The sequence below is a fragment of the Xenopus laevis genome, chromosome 2L (assembly GCF_017654675.1).
Source record: "Xenopus laevis strain J_2021 chromosome 2L, Xenopus_laevis_v10.1, whole genome shotgun sequence".
Taxonomy (NCBI): domain Eukaryota; kingdom Metazoa; phylum Chordata; class Amphibia; order Anura; family Pipidae; genus Xenopus; species Xenopus laevis.
Genome location: NC_054373.1, coordinates 144908919 through 144934632, shown reverse-complemented (window position 1 = coordinate 144934632; position 25714 = coordinate 144908919). Strand labels below are relative to the sequence as shown.

The window sequence follows — 25714 nt, the reverse complement described above, 5'->3', positions numbered from 1 at the left end:
TTCTCCAGGTCGTCAGCTTTGTGCTGACAGTCTGCGAGGGCTTTTCGTAGGTCCTGTATGTCACCTGGTATGGGCCTCACTGTGTCTTCCACCGTGGACACTCTGTTTTCCAGGTCGCAGGTGCGCTCTCTCAGTTTCTGCATGTCCTGCTTTATTATAGAGAGATCTATTTTGATTTCCTCGGTTTTTGAGGTAATAAGTGAAGTGCATGCATCTTTAGAGGCACGTATCTCCTGCAGTAGATCATTCATTGAAGGTTCAGCCGGCGCTGGCGATCCTGCTCGGGAGGTCGCGCCATGCTGTGCTGGGTCAGGAGGATCGTCGCCATCTTGGAGATCTCTGCTACCGCGCGCATATCTTTCCAGCTTGTTAGCTGATTCAGATGCGCGTTTGTGAGCGCGGTTTTGCCCCATTATGGTCCGCTGTGGTAGAGGGGCTCTCTGTGTGCAGAACTGGTCCGTTTTGGCTCTGTTGTAGCGTGTTTTTTACAGGGGTTTCGGCCTGGGCACTGGAGCTTTTAGGAAGTGCGTCTCCTCACATCGGCTGTTGGCCACGCCCCCCATTAAATATTTTTAATAGTTATAAAGTTATGTTCATTTGTAAAGCAGTCTTTATCTCTTTTTTTTCTCATGCTCTTGAAATGATGCAGCAGTTCCCCTTCAGGTCTTTTAACTTAAAAGAATTGACATGTTACAAATAAATCTATATCACTGTATATTTTTAATGAATACACATAAAAAAATGTTCTTTTGGGATGTATGTCGCTTTTAACTGATCTTTAAAGGGGTTGTTCACCTTCCACCTTTTTCCAATTACTTTCTATTTCTTTCTATGTGTGACCATTTTTGTAATATTGAAGTGTAAAGTGTGAAGTGTAAATACATTACTTGATACATTTCTTATTGTTGTCCATGCTGAGCAGTATCCCTAAATATCAATACAAGCAGCTGTTAGAATTGATACAATAGTTGCTAATATCCCACAGATGCTGCTGAAAAATGTATCAACTAAATGTTGCAAGATTTTAACAGTTTAGATTCTGCACCTGAATCACTGAGCTGCCAGACTAAAACACCAGACAGGAACTTTAAACTTTAAGTCTTTATTTTTGCTGAACAATCTGAAAACAATTGAACTTAAAAAAGTGTTTGGAAGGTGAACAACCCCTTTAAAGTTATCAAGCCAAATAATTCATATTTTATTTATATTTTCTATTTAATTTATTGAAGGTCTGGTTACAACATATAGCTTACAAACCAATTCCATTTCTGCCACCAATGATGTGCTTTAGAATCCTGATTTTACATCAGGGAATCTCATTGTAGAATATTTTAGGACAAAAGTGCAAATGTCTCACATTGCTGAACAGATTAACACACATCCCCTGAATAATAGTTCCATTACTAGTGGAATAATTCCTAATATATGCTTAAAATAAAGAGAAAATGCTGTACATAATAGATATACTGTCTGCACAACACCTGAGATTTTGTATGATGGAGGGCATTATTAAAGACTAACACAAGTGCTGATCTTTGCATGAATGGTGGTTTGACCTTATGAGTTGAAAGTTATGGTACATTCTGAACATACCGTGGGCTGGTACTTCTCACAGTTCTCACACCAAGCCTGCGTGCTCTGCTCAAGACAGATACTTCTCCTTAGCACCTCTACAAACTCAAAGTCCTGTGGGGCCTTATCTAAAAAAAAAAAAAAAAACAAAATGGATAAGATATTGAAATGGGGTGGCTACAAATTTAGACAGTATTAAAAAAAATGTATGATGTCCAATATACAGACCTAATTTGATTTGTATAACAAGAACTTTTACAAAACTATCTGAGGCTATAGCTGCAGTGTCACGCCCCCACCTAATTCTTTTGAATAGGATTGGGTCAAGGGGGCTACATTGCATATGCAGACACTGGAATTGCACTCTATGGACTAGAAGAGATGAATTCCTGTTTTAAAAATCTCAAATGTGGCTCTAAAAGTGACCAGAAGCTGCTTTTTGCCTCATTGCAGAAGACTCCCTTATATAGGGAGCAAAGTAATTACAGGAGCAGAGTCTGATGTGGGTCTAGCATCACAGCAGCCAATCAGACCTTTACCTTCAAACTGTAGGCCCATGAAGATATTCTTATTGATTACAAGACCTGAATGGAACAAACGTAACACTTTTTTTTTTTTTTAAATTCCCCCTTGATACAATATTTATGATTCGAAACATAGATGATGGTCATTGCTCTTTACCCTTAAAGGGTATCTAAAGTCAATATTTAAAATGCATATGTAGGTTCCTATTACTAAATAAAACAATTTTGTAATTTATGTCTGTAAAAAAGCTTTGAGATACAGGTGATTGTTTCTGCCGCTTCTCCATCTTGTTTGTGATCTCCTTCAAAGTTCAGCGGCAATGGCCGTCCTGCTCGCTAATGATTGATGGGCTGCCCCTCCAATGCTTAACTGCTAGATAAGGCTCAAGGGTGATTTAATAAATAAACTACTGCAACCTCAGAGCATCAGGGAGCAAGACAGCCAGCGGCTGCTGAACTTCAAAGGAGATCACAAACAAAACAGAAAAAAAAGCTGCAGAAAAAAAAAAAACCTCAAAACAGGCGCAAAATTTTACCAGACAAAATTGTTTTATTGGAACTTATATATGCTTTTGTAAAAACATGACTTTAGATTCCTTTTTATAGTTTATGAGCAACAAATCATCAGGCATTTTAAGAACGGTCAACAGCTTGCATAAATATTTCTTGTAGCACATTGCACTATATTTTCTATATTTATTAGGGATAGGGGGGAAATTGGGTTGCCATGTGTAGTGATAGAAATGAGCTCATGCATTAATGAGCAGCTTTATTTTCTGTGCGAGTTTTCTCAGCAAACGACCCTCCTTCTGTAAATGTAAAGGTTACAGAGCAGAGTGTCAGCAGCATCTGCGGATTCTGGTTTCAAGCCATGAACAAGTTTTACATACCGTTACTGTTTGTCTCTGGGTAGGATAAAGTAAAGAGCAGGGTTGTAGAGACACGCACAGTTTCTTTGCCACAGCGGCACATGCTGCAGTTTTCTACTTCACACCCAAACAGCTGTCCAATCACAGAGCCCCCCGAGGAAGCAAAAGAGCTGTAGGGAAAGTTAAGTGCATATATGTCAGGAATGCCAATATTCACACACTGCAGTTGACAGAATTATGCGGCCAATGGAATTGTACAACAGCCATGAGTTCAAACCTCCTGAGACGTTTTTAAAAATGCATTTATGGGAATCACCAGCTGATGTAAATATTTTTATAATAAAGGATAATAATAAATAATACATAAAAGATAATTAAAACTAACCCAAAAATCTCAACACTATTTGAACTATTTATTAAATAAAGCAGTGCAGACCTTTATTTTCATCTAGATTAATGCAACAGATTTGTCCGACGTGCTTAATACCCACCCGAGGCTCATTAATGAAGGTGTGGCACCAATGTTTTGGTCCAAAAAGGAAGCTACTTTCTTCAACCAAAATATTAGCTTTTTACTAAATGAAGCTGATGTTTCAATTTAAATCAAAGTCAGAACTTCTGTTTTTCACAATTACCTGCTGCTCCCAACACCTCGGTAAGCCTGTGGTCCTTCCAGCTCCTGTGTTTCTTGGTGAAGCTGTGTCAGAAGGAACCGGCACCAGCTCTGGATCAGACGGCCTAGATTAATCTTCCCTGTCGCCTCATCCGAGTCAGCCAGTATAAGCCCTAGTGCTGCTGCTTCTGGAATCGTTCGAAATGCCCGTAGGAAATTACTAGCCTACGAAGCAAGAGAACAATCCTTCATCACACAAAATGCATTTATAGAAAAAAAAACTATTTTCTTACCATCTTTTGGTTCGTCAGTCAATACAGAGGAAAACCCACTTCCAAAGAAATAAAAAAATTGCCAACATATTTAATATCAGCATTTGTGTTAGTCTCTAAACTGGCCTGCTACACTGCTTGACTAAAAACGCAAAGCATAATATATGATGTTTTTCTTACATAAATGTGATGTACAATAGAGTGGGCTACAAACAGCATGGAGGACTCAAAATACCTGAATATTCTTAGGCAGAATATTCAAAGAAATCATGTTTAACAATACTCTGTAAAAGACAGACCGCAAATCATTTTTTAAATATATAAAAACAGTTTTAAGCTCAGGGCACCCCCATCTACTGCCGTCTGTATGTATATCATTACAGATGTATGATAAATAGTCAGTCACAGTAGACTGCATACAGCAAGGGCACATACTGATCATATAAAATGTGGCTGTGTAACATTATCAGTTCATATTCAATAATCTTATAGGTGCCCTACAATACTCACTTTAATTACAGGTATGATATCCGTTACCCAGAAACCCGTTATCCAGAAAGCTTAGAATTATGGAATGGCCGTCCCTGATAGACTCCATTATAATTAAATAATCCACATTTCTTTCTCTGTATTTAAAAAAACAGTACCATGTAGTTGATTCAAATAAAGATATAATTAATCCTTATTGGAAGTAAAATCATCTTATTGGGTTTATTTAGGGTTTAAGCACATGGGAAGATTTGGGGAGATTTTGTCACCTGGCGACTAATCGCCACTTCTGTGGGGCGACAATCTTCCAGAACTGCCTTTCCCCTGCCTGCCATCTGTTAAAATGACAAAACAACAGCGCCAATGCACTCACGGCGCTTCGATTTCCAAAATTGGAGAAGATTGTCGCCCCGCAGAAGAGGTGATTGGTCGCCAGGCAACTAAATCTCCACAAATCTGCCCTTGTGCTTGAACCCTAAATGTGTACATGATTTTCTAGTAGACTTGATCTATGAAGATCCAAATTACAGAAAGATCCGTTATATGGAAAACCCCAGGTCCCGAGCATTCTGGATAGCATTGTTACATGAATTATACTGCCAATACGTGTAAGTTCTGCATGAAGTTTATTAGCAAATAATAAATGAATAAAAACACATATTTTGCCATTACCTGGCAAGGGTCTCCCCGTGACAGATCCAGCATGTGGAACAAAAAGCCTAATTCGCAGCTCAAGCAGAACTCTTTTTGACACAAGTGGTTCTGTACCAGGCATCGCACGGATTCCAGCAGATACATCACCTGGTGGAATAAGTGACAGGACAAGGCAATAATTAGGATGTAAAATGACACGTCACACTCTCCAGCATTTGGCATATAAAACTTACTAAAAAATATACCTTGTTTACTTTATCACTGAATGCTGCCCATCAGATATTACTCACCTAAAATCAATTTTGCCATTTAACAGGATTTCATTTAGATTAGCCGACAGGTTACAATCAATGAATGCCAATCACACATAATTACAGACATTTAAAACCTGGCTCTGATCTAAATCAGCCAACAAGTTCCACCCACACAGTGTCAGCCTATTCCTCCTCTTACCTGGATCATGCAGTTGCAGTAGGCGTTGGGAATATGAGGTTCCAAGCCAGCAAACAAGGTTTTGTTGTAGTGTTTGAAGTCAAAGTCTTCCAGTCCCAGTTTTGAATACTTGATTGTGACCTGAAATACAAAACATCAACTTGGATATTTTACAACATAACTTATTACTCCTCCTAACAGAGCCTGGCCAACCCGGCCAGGCACCCTAGGCAACCTGGCCGGCCACGGTGCCGGCTGATAGAGCGTTCGATTGCGCATGCGCGAAACTGCATGCGAGCCCGCACACGCGAAGCTGAGCTTGTGCTAGAAGCGCATTTACTTACCGAAATTCCAGCAGTGCCGGGGAGAGACGGAAACTGTGCTTGTGCGCGCATGCGCAGAAGTGCATTTACGCACAGAAATTACAGCAGTGGCCGGGGAGAGACGGGACCGGACATGGGGTAGGCGACAGAGCAGGTACGTGCCTGGCACCCCCTTAGCTTTGCGCCCTAGGCACTTGGCTACTCTGTCTACCCCTATACTTTCTCAAAACTTTCAATATAGGAGTAACATATAGTTAGATAGTTAAATCCGGTTGAAAAAAGAAAGAACATCAAGTTCAACCCCTCCAAACTGGGCTGGGCCAACTCAGAACGGGCACAGGTGCACATGCACGGAAAACCAAATTTGCTTATGCGCATGCACAAAAATAAAATGCGAAAGGAACAGCGAGCGTGTGCTAAAAACACACATGCCAGCTACAGCTGCGAGTGGGGACCGGACTAGGGGGAAGGAGAAGCAGAGAGGGCGCGTGCCTGGCGGCCCCACATCTTTGCGCCCTAGGTATGTGCCTACTCTGCCTACCCCAAGTTCCGGCCCTGCCTCCAAATGAAACCCAGCATCCATACACACACCCCTCCATATCCTCACATAAATTATATTTACCCATATATATATATATATACTAACTATAGAATTTAGTATAACAATAGCTTTTAATATTATGCCTGTCCAAGAAATCACAGCCATCACAGCATCTGGCAGTGCATTCCACAATATCACTGTCCTCACTGTGAAGAACCACCTATGCTGCTTCAAATGAAAGTTATTTTTCTCTAGTCTAAAGGGGTGGCCTCTGGTACGGTGATCCTCTTTATGGGTAAAAAGGTCCCCTGCTATTTGTCTATAAGTGTACACATGTCCCCTTGCACTATGACCCAAGCACTTGACCTAACCACGTCCTTGTCAGTAGCTTATATGAGCATTCACAGTACGTACAATACATTGGCTACCTTACTGCACTCACTAAGTATTAGGACACTTGCCAATGGTACAGTGTTAATATAACATTTGGCAAAGAGCATTACTATTGGTTTTGAGGAAACTACAGATTACTGAACCTTGCGATACTTTTTGGCCACCATGTAGAGATGTGGCTCCTCCTCTCGCCCAATAGGAGATTCCGGAACTTGGCTGAAGATGTCAGACTCACTTTCCAGCTGATAAGGTACCTTTAAGAATGTCGTTTAAAAAAAGATAAAACAATATATGATAAAGATACCAATCAACAAATTACAAACAATAGAACAAATTATAAAATCTGTTTCATAAATTTAAGAATTAACAATGAAGTAGAGTTTACTTTTCTAAATGACCTACTGTGTAAGAATTGGAAATACTAGCATGATATTTAGCCATGTTGTATAACAAATAATATATATTTGCTGCACTAATCTGAAACTAAAATTGGCCATTCAAGAAAATACATAGTAATATTCTGACAGGAAAAACTGGCATGTGCCCTTATACTTTCCTTCTAAAAAGGGGCCTCATTTCATACACAGATACAAAATGGCTACACTGCAGATACCCATAGCAAACAGACATTTAGTCACTGTAGACTAAACAAGGTTAATTGTTGATTGGTTGTTATGGGTCACTGTATTACTTTAAATGAATGAGCCTAAATTGTTCTACTAAATTACAGCTCTCATTCTGCCCCTGATCACACAAAAATAAGGTCAACCTGGTTCCGAAGTTTTGTCCTAGGGTTGGGAGAGTATCCAATGAACCCAACTTGCTTCATGTTGCGCAGTATTTCAGGATCCACCGAAGGAGCCCGCCTATTAAGGGAAAAAAGCCACATTAAAACCTGAAGTGGAGGGCAGGAATTAAGGTAATACATTTAAGAAACTGCTGTTTATTTTATAGAGAGCTATCACAGCCTTGTGCATTTATAGCAAAGCTAAAACTTGAGTGAAGAACTATTACAAAAATGAAAATTTAATACAAGCTACATCATATTGAAATAAGAAATTCTCTCAATATAATCAATTAAAAATTCTGTAACATTTCTGAAATAATCAAGTTACTCTACACTCTCCCCCTCTCAGCATCTGTCTCTCCCAATTCTGTCTTCATGCAAGATTCAGGAATCTGATTTTAATTGACTGATCTTAAACAGCCTTTGGAGGGGCTCGTTTTACCTACAAAATGTATTAGAGGTCATTTTTCAAAATCACCAAAAATCATTTCTCTCTCTCTCTACATGCTGGATTTGTGCCAGCATCAGTTATTTTGTAAGATTTTGTTTGTGCTGGAATAAGTTTGAGTGAGCTCTAACATATATTACATCGAACTGTCAATCAAAATTAGACTCCTGACACCTGCATGAGAGAGAATGAAGAGAGGGAGAGACCGTAAGTAACTTGATCATTTTAGAAATGGCACAGAATCATTATATAGTTAGTAATGTAATATATAAAGGCTGAAGTGACTGGATGTGTAACACAACAGAATAGAACACTTCATACACTACATTTTTTTTACCCAGTTTTTATTTTTACACTGAACTGTTCCTTTAAATGTTCAGTTTCAAGCCAGTTTCCCTTTAACAAAGAGTGTTATAAGGTAGAGACATTTTTGATGTGAAACAGAGTAACAGAACAGATAACAGTGTGAGTAGGCTACCGAGGAGCAGGTGTGGAGTTAATGGCTGGCCAATCTGATAAGAGTGTCTCATTGGTCAGAGGCATAGGAATAAGTGAGAGTGGCATAAGATCCTGAATCCAATCCAGGTGCGGCAAGTTGTCCACCATGCACGGCAGTGCAAATTCTGTGTCACGAGAGTAAGTGTTAAACGTTGCATTAGGAGTCTCTGCCCAAAGGTGGGTGCAACCACCAGAGTCCCCGAAAGCCAGCACTTGCTTGCTAGATGACACATCAAAGGACATAATAGCTTGGCTCACGGTGCTAACATGAAATATGTCTGCAGGGCTGGCAAGGCCAGAGGGTTCGCAGAACTGGCACTGACCTGTGGACAATAGGGGAAAAGACAAATGAATGGTATTGCTTATGTCAGTACTCCTGCAATGGATGAAAAGTTAAAAGACTAAAGCTTAATTAAGAAGTAGGCTAGAAATGTTGTAAATTATGTTTTGGGATTTTGTACCAGCCCAAGGCATCCGCAGCCCTTTAGCAGGGAGAATCTGTGTCTCCAAAGATGCCCCAGTAGCTCCCAATTTGCTTTTCTACTGATTCACTGCACATGCTCTGTGCTGCTGTCACTTACTGAGCTTAGGGACTGACTCAAAATATACAGTACACATAGAATAGAAATGTCACAATATAAGGCTGTTTAGTAATTAATACAGATAATCACTACATGGCAGCTCAGAAATCAGTGCAACTAGCATCAAAATTTAATTATCATCCCTGTAGCATCAGCTTATATTACAGGCCAACAACAGGCCTAATATTTGCTTCTCAACAGCTGACCAAAGCCCACTGAGCATGTGAGTGTCACAGACACTTTCCAATATGGTGACCCCCTGTGACAAGTTTGAAGTTCTGGATCATTGCTGCTATTGAGAAGTTGGAAGTTTAGGCTGGTGCAATAATGTCAGTATATAAAATATGGCATTTTAAGCTATATTCATTTTTAGGGTTTAGTTCTCCTTTAAAGCAGAGGTTAAATGACACCACAATTAAAAAAGGTTCATGTACAGGAATGGGTGTTTTCCGGATAATGGATCTTTCTGTAACTTGGATCTTCATACCTTAAGTCTACTAGAAAATCATGTTAACAGTAATAAAAACCCAATAGGCTGGTTTTGCTTCCAATAATTATACTAATTAATTATATCTTAGTTTGGATCAAATACAATTAAGTGTTTTATTATTACAGAGAAAAAGGAAATGATTTTTAAAACTATGAATTATTTGGATAAAATGGAGTCTATGGGGCAAATTCACTAAGCGCCGAAGCGCCGAACGCTAGCGTTAATTCGCTAGCGTTTGGCATTTTCGTTACTGCGCAAATTCACTAACGAACGCTGGCATAGTTTCGCTAGTGTTACTTCGCACCCTTACGCTAGGCGAATTTTTGCTAGCGACATAACTACGCAAATTCACTAACTTGCGCAGTGTACTGAAGGCTACCTTTTACGCTAGACTTCCTTCGCCACCTCAGACCTGGCGAAGCGCAATAGAGTAGATAGGGATTGTTTCAAAAAAAGTCAAAATTTTTTCTAAGTCCCAAAAAACACTGGCGTGTTTTCTACATTATGGGTGATAGGCTGAAAAAGATCGAAAAATTTTTTGGGTCTCCCCTCCTTCCCCCCTACATTTCCTGACTCATGGCAACTTACCTAGACAGTGGGCACATGTGTAGGGCAAAATAAAAATTTTCTTAGATGATTTGAAGGTTTTCTTGGCATTTGTAGTGCTGATACGTATTCCTCCATTGAAATTTGAATTTGGCGCCGTATGCAAATTAGCCTTCGCTAGCGTAACTTCGCTTTACATAGCGAATCAACGCTAGCGCAACTTCGCAACCTTACTCTACCCCTGAGCGCAACTTCGGATTTTAGTGAATTTGCGGAGTACTGGCGAAACTACGCCTGGCGCAACTTCGCATCTTAGTGAATTTGCCCCTATGGGAGAAGGTCTTTCCGTAATTTTGAGCTTTCTGGATAATGGGTTTCTGATTATGAATCCCATATATTTTGTTAAAGAAGCCCTATGCAATGAATACCATTATGCTGGTGAGGAAGGAGAAGTTTATTACTTGGATTTTATCTGTCCTTATAAATATAGAAAGCCTAATTATTTTTAATATTAGAAGACAATAAATAAAAGCTTCTCTCATTAATATGCAGGGTGTATTTACAATTCAAGCACTTTTTAACAGGCTTCTGTTGAACAGTGTACTTATTTCCCCATTAAAAAAAAAGTATAGCAAGTACACCTAAAGATGGAAATAAATTTAAAAATCCAGCTTCAGAATAAATCTGCTCATTTACCTTTCAAATATATACAATCTTGTTTGAAGACTCCCCAACACTAAGCTACTGAGGGACACTGAAGAAAGTCTAAACTGCTGGTAACAGAGTATAATACTTTCCCTGAAATAAAAAAATAACTATGCATATAATGTCAAATATCAATACAAAGAGAAGTTCCAGGTACACAAATAAGTTATGTAGGGCTAATGGTGAAAAACAACACACAGGACTCACCGCGCTGAGAAATGATAGCTAGGCGTGAAGTATAAGTTGGGATAAAGCGCAGGAAAAGGGGATCCACGTGAACTTGTAAAGGTGTGATGGCTCGCATCATTCGCAGGTCATACACTTTCAGGAAACGATCGCAAGCTAGGACATTCATGCGACTAGAAAAGCCACATGTAACTATAAGGTTTCCGTGAACATCAAAATCAGACAAGCTGCCTGAGTAGGCATCAAATTCATGCTCGGTTTTAAAGGTACGCAGATCTCGGAGGGATAACTAAAAGTAATAAGGAATCACAATATGATTTTTAGAATCATAACAAATTATATATATTTTCATATATGCCGGATAGTCAGCTGCACTTATTTACTAAACATACATTTCTATATGTATAATGTTTATCTATTGAACTGATCTTCTTCCCCTATTGTCCTATGCTGATCCAAAGAAGTGCACCAGGGAAGAGCATTTTTGTATGGGCTAAGGTCCTGGAGAACAAAGGAAGTTAGAATCAGGAAAGCCTAATTCTCTATTAAAGTACTGTCTATTTCCATATATTGCAATAAATGATAATGCTTTCCAAAGACATTGTGGAGTTCTTGAGCACTCTGGGCCTTGGAGTGTCATATCTGGCTCATTGGACTTAAGCTGGATAGTCCTTCTGTACAAGAAAAAACACCCTAAGGCAGTATTTCTTAATGTCTATGTAAGGGGCCCCAAACTAAGTTGGGGAATCAGCTTTGTTACCAAAATACATTTTTCAGAACAAGTTATGCACCCTGCTAAAATAGTAAATTTTACTCAAGGAGAATATTTTACTCTATTTAGACAATTGCCAAAACTCACCCTAAATTGCATGGGGGCCTGTTTTCGAGACTCAACCCATAGGCAAAGAAAGCCTAAGGGTAATCCTTATAAAATATAAAAATATGCTGGTTTCATGAAGTTACAGACTGACTTTAAAAGGAAAAAAAAGTATTAAAAGTTATAATCAACCCTCCTAGAAAACTACAGAGAATATAATTAATAATATTAGGGTTGTAGCACATAATGACAAGGCCAAAGTTAATGTACAGAGAGCAGATCAGAAAGAGAATTTTTTTTTTATGAGAGACGTATTTACATTTCAGTTTTTCGCAATGTGACATAATTAAAACAGAACATTTTTCTAATCACATTTATCCACAATGGATACATAGGTCTGTCTAGTTTAGCTACATCATTAATTACATCACTGCGCATGCACACATCTTAAACTGGCCCATTGTGCATCTGAAATTGCTCACTGCAAATGGGACCGAGAAGGGAATTTGTAATATACTGTAAGAATGTGCAATACTATTGTGAGTGCGGAGGAGGGCTTCTGGCTAACTCCTGGGGAAACGGGCGGGGGGGGTGCCCAAATTGATTTGTATGGTAAGTAACTTAACCAACCCTAGTGAATGAAAAACATGGAACAGTAAGGAAACAAGCAAAATCACCACAATCAGAATGAGTTAAATAGCGGGAAGTAGAAGAAATGAGATACCTTTCCGGATGTGTGTCCACAGAAAAAGAAACGATTGGACTGTCTCATGATGGTAACCCCAGGGACCTCAACGGTGTACTAGATAAAAAGAAAGGGGGTTTTAATAAAACAATTTTATATTGAAAATGAATACTCTGAGAATACATTAGCTGTTCTAAAACAGCGGAAAGGATTAAATATATACAGTAGAACCTCCGTTTTACATCCCATGAATTTAAGTTTTCCCTCATTTTACATTGTTGTTTTGTGGTCCCACCTATATATTATGCATAAAACATTTCCCCTGATTTTACACCAATGATATTACCTTTTGTGTCTCTTGTACAGTGTTTAGGTCCATCTGAATTAAATGGTTCTGCATCCCTCCCAAAAGCAAAGTGCTGTTGTCTGTCAGCAGGAGACTGTGATTGTCAATGTTTTCATCCATCCTGCAGGTAATAATGAAACCTTCTCTGAAAATGCTTGTGAAATAAATTTTATCAGAGGGTGATGTTGATTTTAGGGTTTCAGAAGGATAACAAATCAGAGCAAGTACAGGTATGGGATCAGTTATCCAGAAACCCATTATACAGAAAGCTCCGAATTACAGAATGCCTGTCTCCCATAAACCCCATTTTATCCAAATAATCCAAATTTTGAAAAATGATTTCCTTTTTCTCTATAATAATTAAACAGTACAGTGTACTTGATCCAAACTAAGATATAATTAATCCTTATTGGATGTAAAAACATTCCTCTGGGTTTATTTAATGTTTACATAATTATCTAGTAGATTTAAAGTATGAAGATCCACATTATGGAAAGATCCATTATCCGGAAAACCCCAGGTCCTGAGCATTCTGGATATCAGGTCCCATACCTGTACCAGGTTATTAGAAAAACATGCTGTGTTTTGTCTGCATGCCTGTCAATATAGGCCCTCACAGTCAGACAAACTGTAGACTAGATCAAAAATAGAAACTGAATAATTGAATGCAGTGATTTAAAAATAATGCATGCAGCCATTTGCATTCTGCAGATTAAAAAATAAACAAACATGTGTTTTAGTGTTACTATCTGCATCTTTCTGTTCTGGGTCGTTCATTGCCTGATACTGGTAATAACAACAACAACATACACCTTTTCATGAAAGGCAGTTGTTCACATTTCTATTAACTTTTAGTATGATGTAGAAAGGTTATATTCTGAGACAATTTGCAATTGGTTTTCATTTTTTTATTATTATTAATTACCCTAGCAACCATGCATTGATTTGAATAAGAGACTGGAATATGAATAGGAGAGGCCTGAATAGAAAGATGATTAATATAAAGTAGCAATAACAATAAATGTGTAGCCTTACAGAGCATTTATTTTTAGATGGGGTCAGTGACCCCCATTTGAAAGCTCAAAATAGTCAGAAGAAGGCAAATAATAAAAAAAAAATAATGAAGATCAATTGAATAGTTGCTTATAATTGACCAGTCTATAACATACAGGTATGGGATCCGTTATTCTGAAATTCATTATCCAGAAAGTTCAGAATTACCAAAAGGTCGTCTTTCATAGACTCCGTTTTATCCAAATAATCCAAGATTTGTAACAGGATTACCTTTTCCTCTGTCGATTTTTTTTTTTTTTTTTTTTTTTTTTTTTTTTTTTTATTTTGAACAGTTACTTACATACATTCCAGTACAACAGCATGAAAAATAGAATCTTAAAAGGAGCATCCCATCATACAATTGAACCCCAATTGATTAAAATTCCCTTAAGGTGATATTATTAATAAGTGTCTCTGTAAACAACCAGTATTGTTACAATTCACCATACCTATACATGATACCTGTGCATTATCAATTTAAAATACCAGTGTTGTTTTAAATTACTGTTGTGAATTTAACATATATTATTAATAAACTTATATCCTTTCATTTATTAGTTCTTCTTCCCCTTTAAGCAAGTGACGATGCTAATAGTACTAAATAAGAGTACTAACAAAACAGTACCTTGTAGTTGATCCAAACTAAGCAACCCCATACTATTTGGGTTTATTCAATGTTTACATGATTTTCTAGTAGACTTAACTCCTGAGCATTCTGGATAACAGGCCCCATACTGTATTAAAAGTTAACTTAAAGGTGAACCACCCCTTTAATCAACTTAACCAAGAAGCTAGTAATATTGCAACAATCTGGCACATAAATACACTATTTGTATTACCTGGGTGCCTAAATGCTTTCAATGCCTGAAAATTTAGAACCTATACATTCACTGGATATTTTGCTTTGGGGGCAGAATTTATCATTTAGTCTCTTTAGTTTGAATACAGAAATCCCCAATAGTCCTAATGCACAACATTACTGTATATATTTGGTATATATTTGGTGGAGGGATGAGTACTATATGCCTGTTACCCTTGTATTCTTGTATGTGAAGGCTCAACATGTTTTAGATTTACACACAAAGGCTGTTGTACAATTAATTTCTACCTGAATGTAATGAATCAGGATGAGAGCTACTTGCGGTCATAAGCAAACACGCATGCTCAAATGCAAGTCCCATTAGCACCTGTAAATATCTTTGTGGTGGATAATGGGATTAGTATTAAAGCACCAAAAACTTGGTGACAGCAGTGAATCTGATCTGAAAAGGTGAGGCTGCAGAAATAGGATGAGCGGTATGAACTGGTCACTTTATTCATTCCCTCCATTATTTACCTGGTGCAGTTTGGAGATATCTGCAATACCACAGCAGCTGTTCTTGGATAGTCTCAATTTATAAATGAGCAGCATATTTCCAGGTAAGCTTACCTACAACCACTTTCAATAAGGGTCACCTCTTTATGTTTTATGCATGACTGCTTTAAAACCTTATTTCCATACTTCTTAAAATGATATTCTTTTTGTTGTTTTTTTTTTGTGTGGCATTAGGTTTTAAATGGATGTGTCCCACAAGATATGTGTACTATGAGGACCCAATTGAAAGGGTTGATTTGGTTGATCTTTTTGTAAAACATGCATTGTTTGTAATCAAGTGAGACTGATAAACAAGCATTAGCTTCTGTTAAACCATGCAGTGAAAAGCCACACTAATGGGTCATGCGATAGAAATAATTGAAAACTGTAGATCAATAAAATATGCTTCAATCCTGACTATTAGTCAGTTTAGATACTGTATGCTCAGTATGCATCAGAGATGATTCCTTATCAGGTATATTGTGTGTTTTACCTTGAGTTCAGCTCATTGGATAAAACCAGAGAAGACTGAGAATGTGTTGTGCCTAAACAGGGAAGAAAGAGGGGGGCAACTGGGGGCATCGTCGATGACATGGATACAGGATTGAGTTAAAGTTATATAAATCAATAAAGGTAACCCTAAGTAATGTAAAAAAAAATATGATCAGTGGGGAAAAGTAGTGGCATCCATTTACAACAAAACTCACAGATAGTCAAAGATAATAAGCCCCCCACGGGTTATGCATTTCAGATTATTCTTTGTGAGGAACATCACCCCATTCTCCAAACTCTGAATCTGCCGGATATCATTATTGCTGTGTATTTGGAAAGAGGAATATCGCTCAAGATCATGGCCGAAGAAAGAAGTGGCGTGGCCCTACAGAAAAGAGACACAAAACATGGTATCCTAGTAAGGCATCACATGAATATAAAGTTATTATATCACAGTAGCATACAGCAATATTACCAAAAGAAGGCAGAAAGGAACAGTGCTTTATTACAGTGCTAAATTTATTTGGCCACAAAAATAACTTGTGAAGCAGAAATAATTAAAGGGGTAGTTGCTTCGAATTTTAACTTAAAGCGATACGGACACGTTACTATAAAAATCATAGGAACGTGTCAGTATCAAGTAGTTACTGCACCCGGAATAGTTCCCCTCAAAGCCCCCAGCCCCGCGAACCTTTGCGCTGGCGGCGGAGCTCGTGAATTGTCCTCCTGGAAGTGCCACTTCTCTGTCTCCACAGGCCCAGGGACAGGGCAGCGGCGTCTCCACTTCAGTGTGCTTCGTCAGGGTTTCACAGGCACGTGCCCGGATCCTCTCACCTCCGTGCCGGTCCCGTTAAGCAAAAGAGAAATCCCCCGGCCTCCATCTTGGTGTTCCTTATCGCGAGCTCTGATATTGAGCTCCAGCAATATTATACTATTAGAGCTTCTTTTCCAGACATTTAAGAAAACTGGTTCTCCCCTGCACCATTACGATACAAACTTATCTTTTATTCAGGTACCGGCAATTAACGTTTTCAATCATGAGCGCACCGATCTTTGATAACTTTCTGTTTCACTTATATAGCAAGTATATAGTATAGGCTTATACTCAAGTCAATACAGTTCCCAGTTTTCCTAGGTAAAATTAGGTACATCGGCTTATACTCGGGTCGGCTGGAAGTTGTGGAGTTTCATTCTTAAATTGTTGCAATATTTACCCCCCACAGTGCATCACAGAGTGGCATACCTCTCCCCATCTTTACTTATGAGAGACCTAGCCTCTCTGGGATACTCTATTTAGCATTACACAACTTTTTCAGTCTTTTGTTGCCTGTGTTTAAAATATTTAACCCTTTGCCAAGCACATAGCTCCTACATGCAGGCAGGCAAAGGCTCTAACTGCCAAGAAAGTATCTGATATGTTCTTTGAAGTTAGAGGTGTAAGTATGGGATCCATTATCATCCAGAAGGCCATCTCTCACAGACTCCATTTTTATCAAATAATTGAAAATTTTAAAACCGGTTTCCTTTTTTTCTGTAATATTGAAACAATACCTTGTACTTGATCCCAACTAAGATATAATTAATCCTTATTGGAGGTAAAACATTCCTATTGGGTTTGATTATGTTTACATGAATTTTTAGCAGACTGAAAATATGGAGATCTAAATTACAGAAAGATCCCTTATCGGGAAAACGCCAGGTCCAGAGCATTTTAGATAACAGGTCCCACACCTGTGTCCTGAAATGGTTAATGCAACTATTATTTGTAATTATTATTGTAATGACTCCCCGTTTGTTGTATGAATTTATTATTCTGCTGTACAGTTCTGTGTACATAAGTATAGGTATGGGATCCATTATCCAGAAACCCATTATACAGAAAGCTCTGGATTACAGGAAGGCCATCTCCCATAGACTCTATATTATCCTAATAATCGTAACATTTTTTTAGCAGAATTAAGGTATGAAGACCTGAATTACAGAAAGACCCGCTATACGGAAAACCCCAGGTCCCGAGCATTCTGGATAACAGGTCCCATACCTGTACTGTTATATAACTAAAAACATACATGAAACATCTTGATATGAGGGAGTGACAGGCATAAGGCTATATTTAACATTATATTATTATATTCTATTTACCAAGGGAAACACAAAATAAATCTGCTGAAAAAAAGAACTTACCCCATGATTGCCAACCCATAACATCTCTTCATGAAGATCAAAGTGTACAGCAGAAACTGGTACTCCAACCTCAGACACAGCAGTTTGCAACTCAGAGTACATTCCTTCCATCATGCTCACAGGATCCGCTACAGGGAGCCCTTCCAGTACTTCATGATCCAGTTCCACTGTCTGCAAGAGGCTGGAGTTCAAGTGGGCATCAAGGACTGGATCCAAAGGAGGATGCAGGCTTGGGGCATACTCCGCCAAAGCAGGATCTAAGCTGTCAAAATTCATGATGACAGCTAGGTACACTCTGTGGGCTAATGAAAAGAAATTAGTATCACTTTCTGATATGTAAAACAGTTATCCCTGGTATTATCCATGTGCAACTTGAAACAATAGACATAGCAGAAGTCATATGGACCATTGCATGATGTACATTAAAAATATATAATACACAAGAGTCATGAATATCCGGCAAATTATATAGTGAATAAAGTACCCCCTCTTGTAAATTATAAGGATATTATAAGTTACCGAGGAGTTTCATGACCATATAAAAACACAGGGCCGAAGGCAGAGTATTTTTATACAGGTCATGGAACTTCGAGGTAACTTCTAAAATCCTCATATTTTGCAACAGGGGGTAATTTATTTATTATAATACACAAGTTTCAGTGAGTCATGTGACAGAAATGAAATCACTTCTCACCGTTTATAACTGATGACATCAGTACTCACTGTTTATAAGGATATAATTTACAAGATATTCATGGCTTTTGTGTATTACATCCTTATAAAAGGTGCTTAGAGATGTCATCAGTTATAAATGGAGCTTAGTGATGTAATTTCTGTCACATGACTCACTGAAACTTGGGTATTATAATAAATAAAGTACTCCCTGTTGTAAAATAGGAGGATATTAGAAGTTCCATTACCTGTATAAAAACACTTGGCCTTTTATATGGTCATGGAACTCCTCGGTAACTTATAATATCCTTATATTTTACAAGAGGGGGTACGTTATTCATTATAGAGAGAGAGAGAGAGAGAGAGAGAGAGAGAGAGAGAGAGAGAGAGAGAGAGAGAGAGAGAGAGAGAGAGAGAGAGAGAGAGAGAAATCCAAAGGATCCGCACTCACAGGTCTTATGCGTAAAAAAAGTTTTTATTGCAAAGCTTACAGCCTAACGTTTCGGCCTCCTCCGAGGCCTTTCTCAAAGTGTATTGGTCACATACAGGGAAGCATTATATACATAAATTGGCGGGAAACTACAATGATGATGTCATGTCATGATTAACATAACGAGATAATTAATGTTCATATGTGAAATCCCACTATATACATATTATACCATTGATGTATTAGTATATTATCATTATCACTTCCGTAATTCATTTGGCCCAACAACTCATAGGTAAAGTTAAAAACAGGTTAAAAACAAAACACAATGTAACCCATATCTATATCCCAAGTTAAAATTACTTTTTATACCCTGTTACAATGGTTTTAAGGGTTACTATGTTGCAAAATCTTTGAGGATGTAACTTTTATCCATGGTCACATTTCACTTGTAACAAGCTCAATAGAAAGCCCAATGCACTAAATTTGCCTTCTCTTCAGTCGGTCTATAAGTAGCGGTATTAAAATCCATGGGGCTTGCTCTCCTCACCCCCTTATTTTGGACAGTATTATCTTCCCATAGTGATGTAATCTTTATTGTCTATATTATCTACTATTCCCCTAGGGACCACCCATGATCGCCCATATCACGATCACTATCAGTGTCAAGTATACTTATATTTGTAAAGGATGTATATACAAAATTAGTTTCCTCGTTTCTTTGGCTTTAACCCCCTCAGTACTAACCCTTGTGTTACTTCCCAGTGATATAGTAGGACATAAATTTCCATACATAAATCAGACTAATGCGGTGATATTGTAGATTTAAATAAATAATAAAGTTCATTCAAATAGTAATATACAGGTGCCCATAAATAAATCCCATTACTATGTGAGTAAATATAAGAAATAAATACACTTATATATAAAAATAATAAATTTGAGCATCAATAAAAATAAACATACATTTACGTGAACTGCATACCGTGATAAAACATACATGTATTAATTCATATATAAAAACTCTATAAATCAAAATTCAAGTTCATATTGTGCAAAAATACTCTAAGACTTTAGATAATCAATGTGTATAACCCATATTTCCAGGTTCATTGCAAGGGTCCAAGTAACCTAGGTACTGCAAGATCCATGATCCGTCTCTAGAGCAAACAGTTAGTGTGTTGAAACAAACATGTTCATATACGAGGAAGACTCTGCGATCTCTACAATCGGCTCACCTGCATCCATCTTCAATTAATGCATTAAGTGATCCCTTACAGGACCGGACCCTCTCCAAACGGCTCCCATATCGGTTCGACAATTTAGAAACCCACCGGCGTTTAACAATCCAATGCCTGTGTGCTGGTTAAAAACATCAAAATTTATGGCAAAAGAAAAACCACACCAAAGGGCTTTGTACAAAGTTAAACAACAAAATTTTATTCTCAATGTTTCGGCTCTCTAACTCTTACTTAACTTTGTACAAAGCCCTGTTGGTGTGGTTTTTCTTTTGCCATAAAACAAATTTGCTTCTGGGAAAGTAACCCATAGCAAACAATCAGATGATTGCTTTGAGCGTTCACCCTGCAGCTGACTGAAAAAAGTTCATCACTGATTGGTTATTAAGGGTTATTGCCCAGGTGCAAATGTGCCCAGTTTTTATAAATGAGCCCCACTTGTATATTTGCTTCACTCATGCCAGATCACATCAGTAACAGTCACATTGTCCTGATTTCTGCACTCAGTATTAGTATCCTAGTCTATATATGTGTATATTACAGTATCCCTGAACAAGTGAGCATTGCACACTCTGTATACAACATTATCTGGGTTTCTACGGATAGCAGAACTATGCAAACTCTCTATATATAAACACTGCGGTACCTATATTTTATAACACACTGCAAAGAGCTATGCAAATAGTAAGGATAGCATACACACCTTGCTTTCTGGCTGACTATCGCACATAGCACTGTTTTGGCCCTCTCATGCTTCTCTGCATCTCTTGCAGCTTCAGGATACTGGCACAGAGTTCTCTTTCTGCCATACAGAAACGAAGCCAAACAGGAACAGTGTGCTTACATGGGGTGCGGAGCCTGCTGAGCGGTGTAAGGAAGGGAGACGTCGTCATTGGTCAAACGAGAAATAGGGGCAGGGTAAGATTACAGAGTTAGGGATCGTCTGCAAATTTCATAATGTCCATGAAAATTCAAGTTGTACCTTGTGCCACAACCTGCGAAGTATTTGTGCCCCGTTTTAAAGGGGAAAGCCGTAGTCTTAGTCACTCATACAAATATATAGCTAGTATAAACGGAGGAGGAATGACATTCAAAGGTATACATTTAGTTTAATGCCTTATAGAAAACTATAATCTCAGAATTTGCAGATGATCCCTAGCTTTGCACGTCTCCTCTGCTTCCCTTTCCGCCAGTCAATGACAGCCTCCCTGCCAGCACTGGGTTGCAACTTCCTGTTTGGCTTTCTAAGCACATCCTTTGTTACTTCCTGTAGGTGGAGTGTATAACACTAATGCGCACCAGTACAAATATTATCCACAGTTGCTATCGGTGTGGCTTGGTGGTCACGCTTGTCCTGGGACTGCTGTGTAACATAATCGAAACGAATAGTATGAGGCGGGAAAAAAGACTTTTCGTGTTCGTTGCCCGCTTGCGCTATGCCCAATATTTCCCCAGAAGTCATCTATAATTACTGCTCAAAACTCCAAATTGTGTCAGGGATGTGAGAAAAGATATTTTTTGTGTTTGCCAAAAGTATCTGCTGCCATCACAGCCTCTTCTAATTTGACCAAACAATATCTTTTTTTACTCAAACTAGGATCAGGTGAACTTAAGTCATCTTTTTGTACTTTGAAAGTCCTAGTATTTTTGTGCAAAGCAGAACAAGGGCTAATTTAGGAGACGACGACAAATAGTAATTTTTTACTTTGGTTTTTCATCTAGTCCTCTGATGTGTGCAGGTTCCCTGTCATTCAGCAACAGAAAGTTTGGGGCCACAAAAGGACCTCGGTGTAAAGACTGGTGCTGGCAGGGGTTTTCCCTTTTTTACATGGAGGAGTTAAGTTGGCCATACACGTAGAGATCGGTTTGTTTGGCGATTTCGCAAAAGGAGCAGGATCTCTCCCCGATATTCCCACATTGAGGTGGATGATATCAGGCTGATCCGATTGATGGGATCATAATGTAGGCAAAAAAGGCTTGCGTGATCACATCAACAAGCCGATGCTGCTGCGATTCGTCTAGATTTTTAACCCTGCCTGATCGTCATCTGGCCGATTGACAAAGTCAATCCCCATACTATATAAAGCATGGCCATCTGCAAAGGAGGAGGGGTGTGGATTGCAGTCGCATGCTTGGAAGGACACCGCAATGCTTTTTTTAACTGGGCATGGTATTTTCTGGCTGTGGCTACACAGTGGCATACCTCCCAACTGTCCCTTTTTCGGAGGGACAGTCCCTCTTTTGACAGCTCAACCTGCAGTCCCTCATTTGTACTGGAAAGTCCCTCTTTTCTCTGCACTGAACAGCCAGAAAAAAAAACAAAGTTTCTCACTTAATTGGCTTTTAGGAGAGAGCCCAGAACAGCTAACAGGTGCAAATAAGATACTTTGTAACAATTTTGAGACACAAAAACACAGTTTAGATAAGGAGAAATGTTTTCAAACTTTCATAACCTGCCAAATTTTGTAGAACAAACATGTTAATTAGGGGGTGTGGCCACAGAAAGGGGTGCGGTCAAAAAAATTCTGCGCTACATGCGGGAAAAACATTTTTGTCCCTCTTTTTACTTCCAAAATGTTGGGAGGTATGCAGTGGACATGGCTAAATATTCAACCGCTACAGTATGTGCAGCACTAATTATGTCCATTACGGTTTCTCAAATGTTGGACACCTAGGTCCCCTTAAAGGAAACTAAACCCCCCACGGTGATAAGTCCCCACTTGCCCCCCTTCCTGCCTCCCCCCAGCTAAGTGTTAGAATTGTGTCCCCTGTAGGATTACTGGCTGCAAATGCAGAGTGAGCGCAGCTGAGCTTGCAGGCGCCATCTTCGGCGCTTTGGTAATCCTCGTAAAGTGAGAGGCATATTGGCGCATGCGCAGTTGGAGCAGTTTTTCGGTTTGTTACAACTGCACATGCGCCAGAAGTGACGGAAATTGCTGAAGTGCTGGGAGAAGACCTGAAGATTACTGAATCGCCGGAAGATGGCACCTGTGAGCTCCGATCACTCTGCATTTCCGGTTAGTAATCCTACAGGGGGCACAAATTCCGGGTATCACTTAGCAGGGGGGAGGCAGGGAGGGGGCTAATGGGGGGGTTAGTTCTCCTTTAAGAGATGAGAGACAGGGAAGTCAACTCATTTGCTTTAAACTTAACTTGTCAGTCTTCTCCTCACTGCTGGAGCTTAGTAAAACTCCAAGCAGTTCTTAAAAAACACACAGTGCAAAAATAAGGGTGCAAAATTACTTTACCTTTAAAGATGTCCAACTTCAGGTCACCTGACCAAAAGGTTCACAATGATATAGAGTCTTCAAGCCTACCTTTATTCCCCAACCTTACTACCCAAAGGCCTGCAGAAGGCATGGGTCTTCAGCCCCCTTTGCTGCAAGACTGGGTCTAGGGTTGCCATGTTTTGCCACACTTAACTCTGGATGGGGAGGTGACGTTACTGGCCAGACCAATGATGTTTCAGGGGCAGAGTTCTAACATGGCGATTGGCCCTGCCAAAATCCAAGCTGTCCGAGTCAAAAACGGACAGGTGAAAACCCTATTGGGGGCTCCTTTGTGACAAATGAACTCCAAAGGGGTCTCAAAACAAATGTACCCTCTGCGGGGCCGGATTTCTGGGGGAGCCTGATGGTCACACATTTCCCCTTTAGATTGCATCAATCCAAGTGAATAAAAACAAAGAAAAAAGTGCAAGGTGACAAACATGGAATTAAAATAAATAAAATATAATAAAAAGAAGAGGCCATATACAGCCCCAATGTATTGGCCAGATCCTAAAAATTTCTCTGTACACCCAATGCCGAAAAGGCTGGTGTAAAAAGAATAAAGTGCAAATACCAATAGGCCCTTGTTGTAAGGGGCCTAGTGATTTCTAATGGCAGCCCTGATATACCATATTATCATTATAATTGTGCTTTTCTGTTTGAATGTATTTTGTTTCTTTGAGTAGAATTTTGCGTCTTGATTCTGAGAAGCAGATGGAATTAAACTTATTCAATCAGAGAGAAAGTAAGAGACCTGTATTGATGGCATTGTTTCCTCATAGCAAGTTATGCTCTGGGCACATTATTCACAATACATGAAATATGAAGGCCCAGCATCCATTTCAAGAAGCCACTGTTACCTTTGGAGCCCCAGAAGCGGAGAAGTTCTTCAAATGGGAAAGTAACAGATTTTCCATATCTGAGCGACACCTGGAACATTTAAGCCATTTCTGGAGAGTGACCCCTTATTGGATGCATCAGGACCTACCATTGCCCCAACATGATCAACATCATTTAGCTCTGCAATTCTCTTCCATCCAGCCTCTAGTCTTCATTACCAGACATACCTCTGATCCTGATCCACCGGGCTGCATCTCTGGACCTTAACACCTTCTTCTATCTCTGGCCCTTACTATCAGGTCAGATCTTTAACCCATACCATAGCCAATATATTTGGCCCCTACAACCTGTGTCAGACTGGGACACCAGGGGCCCACCCAAAAATCTTAGACCAGGGGCCCACTGTCAGGACTATTATGATTCCTCTCCTCACACAACCTCTATTCTGCTAGTCTTTTTTCTTGCTACATGCTATAATCTATTATTCAATCTATTTAGTCTTTAGAAATTGGTAATGGCCATGACACCTGGGCCCACCGGGAGTTTTCCTGGTATCCCTGTGGGCCAGTCCGACACTGCAACTGGCCCCCAGCTCTGGCCCTTACCATCGGCTACTAACTCTGGCCCTTACCACAGGCCACTATCTTCAGGCTTACCACTGCTCCCCATTTCTGGCCCTTACCATTGACCACTATCTCCGACCCTTACCATTGACCACTATCTCCGACCCTTACCACTGGCCTTTACCATTGGCCACAAACTTTGGCCCACACCATTGGCTACTATCTATGGCCCCTATCATCGACCATTAACTTTGGCCTTACCACCAGTCTCCATCTCTGGCCCTTCCCATCGGCCACTATCTTCGACCCTTACCACTGGCCCTTATCATCGGCCACTATCTTTGGCCCATACCACAGGCCACTAACTTTGTCCCATCCCACCTGCCACTATCTTTGGCTCTTACTATTGGCCACTATACTTGACCCATATCACCGTCCATTATTTTTGGCCCATACCATCGGCACTAAGTTCGGACCATTGGGCCTAGCTGTCCACAGGTTTTTACAGTCATATGAAAAAGTTTGGGGAACCCCTCTCAGCCTGCATAATAATTTACTCCACTTTCAACAAAAAAGATAACAGTGGTATGTCTTTCATCTCCCAGGAACATCTGAGTACTGGGGTGTTTTCTGAACAAAGATTTTTGGTGAAGCAGTATTCAGTTGTATGAAATTAAATCAAATGTGAAAAACTGGCTGTGCAAAAATGTGGGTATCCTTGTAATTTTGCTAATCTGAATGCATGTAACGGCTCAATACTGATTACTGGCAACAACAAATTGGTTGGATTAGCTCGTTAAGCCTTGAACTTCATAGGCAGGTGTGTCCAATCATGAGAAAAGGTATTT

At 39.3% G+C, this 25714-nt stretch overlaps 1 protein-coding gene across 1 annotated transcript; it reads right to left on the bottom strand.

Annotated features, from left to right (window-relative positions):
- Positions 1-8244: 8244 nt before the first annotated feature.
- On the bottom strand, positions 8245-21054 carry pan2.L (poly(A) specific ribonuclease subunit PAN2 L homeolog). The gene is made up of 7 exons (NM_001097138.1): positions 20898-21054; positions 17855-18156; positions 15886-16055; positions 12772-12892; positions 12465-12542; positions 10945-11212; positions 8245-8738 (listed from the first exon to the last, which is right to left on the bottom strand). Exons 2-7 carry the CDS (start codon positions 18128-18130, stop codon positions 8392-8394), a joined length of 1260 nt encoding a protein of 419 aa, NP_001090607.1. The 5' UTR covers positions 18131-18156; positions 20898-21054; the 3' UTR covers positions 8245-8391.
- Positions 21055-25714: the final 4660 nt, after the last annotated feature.

What these genes read in the sequence shown, in the direction of transcription:
- pan2.L (NM_001097138.1), bottom strand. Translation starts at nt 18,130, where the DNA reads ATGAATTTTGACAGCTTAGATCCTGCTTTGGCGGAGTATGCCCCAAGC. An exon ending in GTGGACACACATCCGGAAAG is followed by an intron (nt 11,213 to 12,464) that starts GTATCTCATTTC and finishes TATTACTTTTAG; the next exon opens with TTATCCCTCCGAGATCTGCG. An exon ending in AGCTATCATTTCTCAGCGCG is followed by an intron (nt 8,739 to 10,944) that starts GTGAGTCCTGTG and finishes TATTGTCCACAG; the next exon opens with GTCAGTGCCAGTTCTGCGAA.